We start from the raw sequence: 12,092 nt of genomic DNA on the forward strand, positions 1-12,092 counted from the left end.
AACAAAGAAAATGGAGATAACTGGGGAATGCTCTTAGGAAAGGACATGTTGATCTAACCAATCAATCCTTAACTTGGAATCTCCACATAGGAAAGAGGAAACCAGGTAGACCTAAAACAACCTGGAGGAGGGAACTAAAAGATAAGAAAATTTCATCTTTCAGCGATGCCTCAAGACGTGCAAAATTCAACGATGATTGGAGAACCATTGTACGTGGCCTATGTTCTAATGAGAACTAAAAGGCAATGATGATGAAAATATTAGGTTTGAAAGATACATAAATAAGATTAACCAAAAACATGAAATTGTAGAATAAGCAAAAACATGTGCATTTAGTTTCTCAAAAACTATTTTTATGAAAAGAAGTTTTACAATAGAAATTTCTTTATAAACAGTTTAAAATATTAATTCCAATAAAAATTCGCCAGATATTTCTTCATATTTTCTTTAATTGAATTGATTCACGTTTCACTTTGTAAGTAGCATTGATACTCTTTTATTTCAGTTTTCATTTGTTTAATGGAGTAATTATGAACATATCGGAATTGGAATTTTAAAAACATTACTATTCTATCGGTCGCAGGATGCCAGAAAAACTGGCAGGATCATCGAGGTAAACACAAAGCATTTAAAATTATTCAAATAACAAGAAAACATCCTATATTAGTCATAGAGGAAAGGGATATTGGGCTGTCCATTTCAATATTCCCCAAGGTTTTATAATAATGTTTTCTTATTCGTTAGCTTATCAACATTTTTCGCTCAGTGTTTATGAGAAATGCAAGGAAACAATCAGTATAAATTTATATTAAGACCTGGAGACCAGGAGGATCAGGATTTACATCAATTTACCAACCATTGTCTAATAGTACAAAACTACATAAATAAAGTTTTTATTTCAATTTTAAGGTATAATCCTGCAGATCCTAATATTACTGGTCTCCCGACAAACTATGAATGTAATTTTTATACTTAAGTTATACAAATTTGTTTTTCTTGCATTTCTAATAAACACTAAGCGAATAATGCATTCATATTTAAGAGCAAAGCGTTTCACAAATCAGGGTCTTTACGTCAATATGTCATATTTTTTAGGAATACTGTTATTTTTTCAGAAGTATATGGAGGACAAAAAAGTTAAAATAGTTATTTATTGCATCGTATTACAGACAGCTTTTATGAATGTTTTTATGTTTTTTGTTTGTTATTCATGGAAAATTGTCTATAATACGATTTTTCAGTATTCCTCAAAACTGGTTCTAATCCAGTAGATATTAACCGGTTTCGTATCAGTACTGAAAAGTATATATGATTGTTGTCTAAGTGGTGGGTTATAATTGTCCACTGGATTTAAAAAAAAACAACTTTTATCAGATAAATTAAAATCATAAGCCAATAAATAATTTTAAAAAAAACGTATTACCTTTTACTTTGCTTTAGATTATCTTTTTTTTAGATTAAAATAATTGGTTGAGAAGTTTTAACCAACTATTTAAAAATCAACAAAAGTTGCTAGGCTAATCTATTGATTTTAAAACTTTGGATACCAATTGTATTTATAGTCCCTTCCCTGCTTGGTTACGCTAGAATCCTTTGTTAGGTTGGTTTCTAATGCAAATACGATTTTTTTAAAGCAAAAAAGATTTGCAATTATATTATCATTAGGTATACTTTTTTGGAAGATGGCATCCTTGTTTTACAGACGTTGTATTACTTGCAAATCTTTATACAGACGAATTCTAATCATTTAAATCAATTACATGCTTCTACGTTTTGAAAAAAATATCTTTATAGATTAAACTTAAAAATTCAATTATCTTTATTTTCTTTTCATTTTTAGTACTTTACACATAATGCCGGTTGAGTATTGAAACCCTACCCCCTTTTCTTTTAAAAATAAACTGAAAATAAGGGGAGGGGGGGGGGGTAATTTTTTTTCTATGCGTGATCCTTTGAGAGAACCTATAAGGCTACCCAATACCTAATTTAATATATCCTAAATGACACCTAAAGTAGTAAACTAACTAACGAAAAACCCCAACATTCCTTATTTGTAATCTATTTTTTTAAAGGAGAGGATTGGGGGGAGTTATTTTTGCTTACTAGGGTTCTTTGTGTAAAAGCGCCCTTTTGTACAGATTAGTAGCTATACTACAATTATTCTTCTCTGTTTTATAGCAGGTAACACTTTCTTACAATCTAATCTATATAAAAGGACTTAAACCAACTGACCATAGATCTAACTATAGATTACAATTCCTTAACATCCTTTGAGCTCGCTTGCTTAGTCTGTAACATGGAAATAGCCAGGTAGCAAATCAGATTAACCTCTTTAGTTTTACGTATTATTCACGAAGTTACCTGAAAGTTATTAGGGTGAACCTATGCCAGATATTCTTGGAAATAGCTAGCAGTATATTTAATTGAATGTTTGTAGTCATGTTACGGTTTAAGCCAAGATCCAAACCCAACAGCATAAAACAAATTTTGCGGATTTTCATTATACCTGTCTTATTTGAGTTTACTAAATTTTGGTCAAGATTCTAATCCGCGGATTTTTTGACGAACCTTACCTGAAGGGTATAAAGTAGAGCACTATGGCTGATCCAAGAAACATGAAAGCAGCTAGCCAGGATATCAACGGAGTGGAAAAATTGAACACATTTAGTAAACTCTCAAGTTGACTGGCTACATATCCAAGAGCATTCTAAATACAAAATATATTTTATAAAATTTGTTTTACAAAAGATTTACGTCATATTAGAATAATATTCTCATAAAACGTCATTTTTATAGGCACTAGTTCAATCATACTTCATTTATCCTTTATAACTTTTTTTCAAAAGAATCATTAAACAAATAACGAAAAATTGGTCCATCCCCAATGATAATAAACAAAATAACCCATGTGTAGATTAAAATCATTGGCTGCAAAGTTTGGACAATACTAATTTAGAACAAATCAATTAAAATTCTATAAAGGTAGCAACCAAAAGTTTTGAGCTAACGAATATGATAATGAGGTTATACATGAGGGTACCAATATCTCCTCCCTGATTGTGTACCTGGATAGTAAGAGCTATTCCTTGGATCTTCACCAGCGGTGGCTGCCCATTCTTCTCATTTTCATCCTTAATTTCATATTTTGGGGGGATTTTAGGACAAACACAGGAGTTACAAACGTCGGAGTGGACATTTGACCTAATCTGACATATTTTAAACCATCTTATATGCAGAGGGCCTATTTGTATATTAATCTTAAAACCTAACCTAACCTGTTTAGAAATACGTAATTAAATTAATATTTTAGAATTTTCTGCGTTTGTCCTGAAACCTTTTTTTTTATTTTTCATTATATTTTAGTGTTAATTTACAAATGAAGTTTACTTAAATACTGGCTGACTAACATTTAGTGTTTAGCTATTCTAAAATGCAAATCGTGCGATTAAAATACAAATAACGTCAATATAAAATCAATAGTATTGATTTCTTTTTGCAAAATCATTCATTCTGGTTTTATTCGCACTTCAGTAAGAAATGTGTTACTGAAATAACTTTTTCTTATAAATTTATTAAGAAAATAATAAATAGATTCTGCAGAAATAAAAATTTTATATAGATTTTAGATACGGATGTCTATCTGTGTGTTATCTATAATACAAAGTAAAATGATGTATGTCCGTCTGTCCGTCCGTCCGTCTTAAGCTTTAGATCTCGGTAACCACTGAACCGATCGGATTCTACTCTTCAGGTGTATACATATTGGTCCTGTGGTGGTTTTAAGCTATTTTCTTTCGGGGTGGGACACCCTTAACCCACCCCCCCCCCCCAAAAAAAAAAAAATAAATAAATCCCCCCTCCGATTTTTTTCTCTTGCGGAGAAGTTAGATTTTTTCTTATGGAGAAGTTAGTTCGCATAAAACTTCTGGCGGCAGCACCAGTAGTACTTAATTTTTTAAAATTATCTCTTGGGGCGAAGCCGCTAGTGATCTATAAAGAGACTCAAGTATATTGTCTAGAGGATTTCAGATTACAGCTTTTTTTATGAAAGGTTAATCCTAAAAAAACTTTTTGAAGATATTTTTTGCTATATATTTTTACAGGGCGTTTAAAGATTATTTCAGTATTATGTCACCAAATTTATGTATGTTCTTATGATATCATTATACCATCTACATGTCGATATTATTTCAAATTTATCTTCGACATGCATATTGAAAAAATGTAACTAAAGAATCGTTTTCGCATACAACAAATTTAATATCTAAATTTTAAATCAAGATGTAAAGCTACATAGTAAAAGTTATTTGTCGTATTATAGAGAGCTTTTCTTGGATATTAAAATGACAAATTATAAGATTAAAATCAGTTTTGTTAGCCTCGGAGGTCCGCCGGCCTGGGTTAATAAAACTGGTATTAATTTTATAACTTTTATTTTAATATTCATGGAAAATTGTCTGTAATTCAGTACTATACAGGACTTTTCAGTTTGGCTGAGAACCAGTTATAATCCAACGGATATTAATCGGTTTCGAAGCCACAATAGAAATTTTTTATATCTACCTTGGTTTCTTCTAAATGTTCCACCTCAATGTAGTCCATGGAATCAAATGGGTTGCCCTGTCTCCCCAAATTCTAAAATAGTTGAGTTTTTTAAAAGCGAAGCTTTTCTATAGTTAGGGTCGGTCCGTACGTCCGTCCGTCCGTCCGTACGTCCGTCCGTCCGAGATAGATAGCTTTTATTCGTTAATTTAGGCATGTTAGAATTGTCCTATCGATTTCAAACTTTGCATGGTGATTCCTGTAATAGTTAGGTCTGATTTAGAAAGCGTAGCAACTCTATAATCATTACCAGAATGTCCGTACGTCCATTTTAAACATGTTGATTTTTAAAATTTAGGCCAGTTAGAATTGTCCTATCGATATTAAACTTTGCGATGAGTACTTTTAACAGTTACGTTCGACTTGTAAAGCACAGCAACTCTATAATCGTTACCAGAAAGTCCGTACGACCATCTAAAACATGCTGATTTTTTGCTTTTTTGACAACTAATTTTTGTAAGTTAAAATTTCCTATTCATCTGGTTTTTTGAATATCGATTCTTATAACAACAAGGTACAATGTTATTAGCAAAGTACCTCTTTGATCAAGTCCAAAAAATGTAAGTTTGTCTTTAAATAGTATTTACACTCTACATTTGTTAATGTTCGTTTGTTCTTCCATTTCAGAGCTACGCTTTTAATGATGTGATTCTTGTTTTTACTGCATCCATTTAATGTGACAAACTTATTCCAGCTTTTTTAAAATTTCCTCTGTACATAATTCATCTAAGTTACTGAAGTAAATACAGGAGGCCATTTAATAGATTATTTTGAATAATATATTTTTAAATTGCCATATATTTAGATATAAATATCACATTTTGCTAATTGGCTGATTAACATAAAATTTAAACTTATATGATTCTAAAGGACTGTGTGTTAAAAAGTAATTTAGTTACACTTTAAAAATTTCAATTTTATGAATGAATATTTAAATTATATAAATATAGGCTTGCAATTGCAGCGTTAATCATGTTAATACGCAAATGAATATAGTATATGAATGACAGGGGAAAATTTGTTGATAATATGGACCTTACTTATTTGTTAGTTCGTTCTTCCAGTAGAAAGGGAGGGAATGTGGTAAAGGGGATGCATGTTGGTTATCGTTATGTTAGCCAGTTGTGAGTATACTTAATTAGAGTATGTGAAAATCTGGTGAAACATCCAAGCAATTATTAACCAATTATTATGCCATAATCTGAATGATTTGATCCTTGTTTTGACTGAATAGTTAGTAGGGGTAATTAATTTGCAGTTTGACTAAAACAAAATATTTGATAATTTTCACTAATTAATTTAAAACTAGATAAAATACGTCACTCAATAAAAAAAAATCTTTTCAAAAAAGCTATTTTTATACAAACAGGATTTCCTTTGTAATATAAGGATGGATAAAATCTAAAACTTGTATTTAAAACGGGCCTTTTGCTATAATTTCTAGAATATTTTATCCGAAAGTTCATTCAATATGTGTACGTTATTTGAAAATGTGTCAAATAAAAAAAAATAAGACATTTAACTTGATTATTTTTTAGCGATATGGGATACAAACTTCTATTTGCTGACTTACATGGATCAACAACGATGACAACAGCCATAATAGTGAATCTTTAAAATAAACGAACAATAACAAATGAAGTGTGTCATAACTTAATTCATCCTGCAAAGTTTGAATACGATAGGAAAATTCTTACAAGCGGAAATTAGAAAAAAAGAGCTGTTATGGAAGGTCAGACTGACTTATTTTAACTATACGAACGTTTCGATTTAAATAATAAAAATGTTTTTTTTTATCCTTGTATCCTTGGACGTCCTTGGCTATAATTTAAGCGAAAATATGTATAACAAGAATGACAACATCCTTAAAAGCGAAGCACTGAAACGGTAGGACAAACGGACATTAACACTTGTATAGTGCCTGAACTAAATAATCAAAATATAAAAGTATAAGAGTCGAAGCAAAATTGTAAGTAAATTTGTTGAAAAACTGCTTGATACAGAATAATGACATAATAATGGACATATTAACATTTTTAGGGCTTGATTATAGAGTTGCTTTGCTTAAAATATTGTTCTTTGTTGTCCCAGGAATCAATATACTAAAAATCAGATCAATCGGATGATTAGATCACATAAAAAAATGTTGTTAAAAAAGTAAAAAAAATCAACATGTTTAAAATGGACGTACTGACATGCTGGTAATGATTATAGAGTTGTTACGCTTTCTAAATCGTACCTAACTACTACAGGAATCACCATGCAAAGTTTGAAATCGATGGGACAATTCTAGCATGCCTAAATTACGAATAAAAGCTATCTCAGACGGACGGACGGACGTACGGACCGACCGACCCTAATTATAGAAAAGCTTCGCTTTTAAAAATACAAAAATATTACTTACAAGTATGAAAGGTATGAGAAGAAATAGAGGAAGCATCCACAACTCAAAAAGCCATACAAAAGTCAAATAACCTAAACACGGACAATTACGTCAATAAATGTGATACTTATTCAAGTATTACCTAGACAACTACCTGGCCCCAGATTTTGGGACCTTTTTCGTCTGCTAGCAAAATCTTTTCTGCTCTATTTGTAGCAACTTGGCTGTGTTAACATTTACGATGCTATTGGGTGATATTGAAAGACCCAATTGAAAGCCGGCATGGGATCCATGGGGGTGGGGACATCGAGTTATTTAACCCCAGTTGACAATCTATTGTTAAACATAAAAGAATATAATGGAATAAGGTTCTACTATTGTTTCCCGGGTAAATAACCGAAGCTTTAGACCTACGGGACCAAACAAAACGGAATGTTATTTTACACGTTTTCGAACCGGTTTTTATCCAGCTGAAATTAATTAGATTCGGAGCTGTGTAGACAAAAATGAGAGAGAGAGAACAATTATGAGATTCCGTCCAAATGTACACTCAAACTAGTGGTTGACAAAAATGATTGCAATAGTTTCAACTGAAACTCATAAAACTTGTTTCTTTATATGCTGTGTCTAAATGCACCAAATATTTTGTATCTAAATAGTTTTTCCAGTAAGGCTTTGAAACCGATTCATATCAAGTGGATTGGAATCTGTTCTCAGCAATACTAAAAAAAAACTATTATTGTTACCCAAAGCCTTTAGCCCATCATGGCTAAAAAAACTGGTTTTAATCTTATATCCGCGGAAAGCTGTATTTAATACGATGCGGTAAATAACTATTCTTCCACTTTATACCTGCAAACACGAGAGCTGTCTTTGGCTTGTTTTCCCATCTTATTATCCGACTAAAATAGTACGAATAATTAACTCATAACTTTAATATTGAACTGAATAAAGATAACCAGAAATTTAGAGCTACATTAAAGCTCTCTAGTTTCATAAATGTTCTATACATTGTTTTTTCTTAGAGCGAGTTTTTTTTATACTTTTTTTATGTTCCATACAATCTCCAGAAAAACCGTAGTTCCAATCAAAACATGATGATCTTTTTATGTTTGGGACAGCATTTTTTTAAATTGATTTTTAAAAATAATTAATTCAAAAATGATTGATAAGGCACTTGAATGTGAAAAGCTGTCATTAGAACATTGTGTACCAGTATAATATACAATCCTAAATATCCTCACCATTATTGAAAACTTAAAACATAATTGTCCTTGTTAACTAAATGGATATACTATTACGTGGATCTTACGCCAGATTTTCATGTTCTCTAATACAGTGAAACTTGGAGCGGGCTAAAATAACGATTTCCCCCTTTACTCCTACTGGATGAAGGGGTTCCATGTTAGCAAGCAAGCTAAATTGACGACAATTTTCCCCTTTCATAATATCCACAAATATTCTACATCTATTGTTAAAAGCGAAGCTTTTCTATAATTAGGGTCGGTCCGTCCGTCCGTATGTCCGTAACGGATAGCTTTTTTCGTTAATTTAGGCATGTTAGACTTGTACTATCGATTTTAAACTTTGCATGGTGATTCCTGCAGAAGTTAGGTACGAGTTAGAAAGCGTAGCAACTCAATAATCATTACCAGAATGTCCGTACGTCCATTTTAAACATGTTGATTTTTTTCACATTTTTAACAACAAATTTGTATGTGACCAAATTATCCGATTGGTCTGATTTTTGGTATACTGATTCCTGGGACAACAAGTTCAATACTATAAGCGAAGCAACTCTATAATCAAGTCCTAAAAATGTTGGTATGTCCATAAACATTATCCTGTATCAAGCAGTTTTTCAACAGATTACTTTCAATTTTGCTTTGTCATCCTTATACATTTATATTCTGATTATTCAGTTCTGACATTATACAAGTGTTAATGTCCGTTTGTCCTATCGTTTCAGAGCTTCGCTTTTATGGATGTTGTCATCCTTCTTGTTAACTATTATCCAACTTACACATATTCTGCAGCAACTTGATTTATGTCGACAGCATTGTCAAATATTGCTGTCAGTCTCTCTCTGTTCTTCTTTAATGTTTGGATATGGAATGTGTCACTTTTGTCCTCGCAAATATACTAAAACAAGAACACTTTTTTTTATATGTAGCTCAGTAATAATTTTTCTCGTATTCATTGGAAACCGATTAATATCCGGTGGATTAGAACCGGTTCTCATTCATACGAAAAAAAACTATGTCTAGCATTGTAATATATCCAGTTTTCTACAAATATAAAAATGTAAAAGATTTATACCAGCTTTTTTAACCCGTGCCTTCGCCATAAAAAAACTGGTTTTAATCTCATAATTGTACATTTTATATCCGCAGAAAGCTGTTTATAGTACGATGCGAGAAATTACTATTCTTTAATTTGTTTGTCCTTTAAGATATCACTAATCGCTGGACTTATATGGCCACCCTTTAAAGTGGACGAAGCCCATTTTGTTCCGAATTTGTATCACTTTTGAAAAGTGCGACTCCAGTTACGCCATATTCATCTTTCCCGAAAAAGGGAAGGGGGAAAGAAAAAAAGGGAAGGGGGGAAGAAAAAAGAGATGAGAGAAAAGGGGGTTTTCCCCATCTCTTTTGAAGAGATTTTCTTCCCCCCTTCCCTTTTTCGGGAAAGAAAAATATGACGTAACTGGAGTCGCACTTTTCAAAAGTGATACAAATTCGGAACAAAATGGGCTTCGTCTTTAAAGTGAGGCCTTCAGGATCTTTGGTAGAGGTTACCTCCACCTTCCCAAGACAAATATTTTATAGAAAATTATTTTCCTCCCCTCCCCTTCTAAAATATCCGTCTGAAATATTGTGCTTAAATGAATTGAAACACATGGGAGAAATTTATAATCCAGTGTAATAACATCATTTGATGTAAATTTGATAGAGTTTAATTAATATGACGTCACTACTAAACAAATTCATTTCTTTTCATAAATAATGTAAACAAAATCTAATTTCGACATTACATATAATTTCTTGTTTTTATCGGTGACGTAGTATAAATTCCTCTGCAAAATTACATCAGTCGTGGACAACCTATTTCTCCAATCTATATTTTTTTTTTTATAAAACTAGAGGCTATTCGCTTGATGCCCCTAGGGGCAATTTAAAGAAGGGTGGTGGGTATTTTTTCCTTCCATGGACCTATAAGAAGCAACAGGGTAAATGAAAACCATATCGTTCCGGCATTATATCATATATTGAATTGAGAGGGCAATGGATGTTTCAATAAGATAAAAGAGATTTTACCAATTTTTTGCTCTAGTTATTTGTTTTCAACTTTTTGAAAGAATTCGACCAAGGTAAAAGTAATGCTAACAATTTTCAAAATTATTTACTTTTTTGTTGTAGCAAAGCTGCTCTAAACTAACTTTGATATACGTCCGTCTGTCCATCACTCTTTAATACTTTACGTTGTCTGACGGTCGTGCTACAAAAAATTTAGATATATATTGATTGAGGTTCGGGTTCCTCACAGTGCCTTCGAAGGTGCTTTGACTTTAGTGTCAGAACCTAAATTGGGACATAGTGCATTTCATTACCCTAGGTTAGGTAAATTCATTTCACTTTTGAAAAAAATCTAAAATGCAGCGGTTTTTGAGAAAATTAGATTTAAAAATTTCAAGTTCAATTTTTACCCACTAGGAGTTACCGCATAATCATGACAAGAAAAGCAAAGATTATTTATTTAAAATTTTGAACAACTTTGCTTTCATAAAGTCAGTCATAAAAACTCTCTATATATGATTTATTTAAGGCTGAATTTCCGTGACTTTAGCAAAGCAATTGATAAAAAAGGTCATTAATTAACTCACTTCAGGAGTGTTTTTTGAAGAACTTTATGAAAGCAAAGTTGTTCAAAATTTTAAATAAATAATCTTTGCTTTTCTTGTCATGATTATGCGGTAACTCCTAGTGGGTGAAAATCGAACTTGAAATTTTCAAATTTAATTTTCTGAAAAACCGCTGCATTTTAGATTTTTTTGAAAAGTGAAATGAAGTTACCTAACCTGGGGTAATGAAATGCACTATGTCCCAATTTTGGTTCTGACACAAAAGTCAAAGCACCTTCATTTGAACTGTGTCCTGCCATACTCGGCAAGGGTGAGGTAATAAAGAGTAGCTCCCTTGAGACAGCGGGTCAAGGCATAATGTACTTGAGCGTGGAGCTTAATAGCCCTAGTGGCTATACAAAAGTGTCTCGTCCTTCTCCATGACTACTTAGGTCCAAACACTAAGAAACAATGGCTACACACACACACATAGAGGTTCCGTGATCTTGTATTATTTATATATTTTTCTTTTTCTTTTTTATTACCAATGAACAACTGTTCTATAGCTTACCTTTAGTTAATATAATATTTTTTTGTTACTACGCTATTTTTCGATGTTGTCATTCTTGTTTTCAGTATTATAACTTTAAAAGACTAACATTTAGAAAATATGTTAAAGTCTTATTGCTTTGGAGTTACAAGCCATTTATTTTGGCATCATGGTACAATAGTAACAGGATGTTTATGAGTATGTTTGTCTGTACCGAAGGATCTCGCTAATCGACGAACCGATATGTTCTCCTTTTGGGGCAGGGTACTACCATCCCCCCAAGAAAAATCAGCCTAAAGCCAAATTGTGTTCTTATTAAAAATGGGGGGTAAGTCGAATCCACCCCTTCCTCGGGTGCCCCTATATGCCTCTATTGGCGTAGCCGCTATTGTTAAATAAACTGATAACTCTGTAAGCCTAAAATAATTAAATTTGACCCTTGCTCATATTTTTTAATTCTGTTACTCTAGAAAGGACTTGCGACCTTGGGGCATTTTTAAAATCTAAAATAATGAGTTTAAAAAAAACTAGGGGCCTCTAAGGGCGTATCTGCTTGTGTGAAAAAAACTGATATATGAATGAATAGTTTTACTTGAGTCTTGCTCATAATTTTTAATTCAGTTACTCTAGAAAGGACTTGCGACCTTAGGGCATTTTTAAAATCTAAAATAATGAGTTTAAAAACAAAATGTACTGTACACTTTTAAAAAATACAA

General features: G+C 32.0%; 1 protein-coding gene across 1 annotated transcript in view; it reads right to left on the bottom strand.

The window, feature by feature from the left end:
• The window catches only part of LOC145322606 (multiple C2 and transmembrane domain-containing protein 1-like), an 80,970-nt gene that overhangs the window by 1,331 nt on the left and 67,547 nt on the right, over positions 1 to 12,092 (bottom strand). The window contains exons 26-31 of the mRNA XM_080164755.1: positions 9,009 to 9,127; positions 7,838 to 7,887; positions 7,007 to 7,077; positions 4,564 to 4,635; positions 3,066 to 3,131; positions 2,574 to 2,707 (exon numbers count right to left, since the gene is read on the bottom strand). Of these exons, the coding sequence (XP_080020881.1) occupies positions 2,574 to 2,707; positions 3,066 to 3,131; positions 4,564 to 4,635; positions 7,007 to 7,077; positions 7,838 to 7,887; positions 9,009 to 9,127 (512 nt within the window). The remainder of the gene's footprint in view (positions 1 to 2,573; positions 2,708 to 3,065; positions 3,132 to 4,563; positions 4,636 to 7,006; positions 7,078 to 7,837; positions 7,888 to 9,008; positions 9,128 to 12,092) is intronic.

This window comes from Acartia tonsa, chromosome 6 (assembly GCF_053477335.1).
Source record: "Acartia tonsa isolate MP-2025a chromosome 6, ASM5347733v1, whole genome shotgun sequence".
Lineage (NCBI taxonomy): Eukaryota > Metazoa > Arthropoda > Copepoda > Calanoida > Acartiidae > Acartia > Acartia tonsa.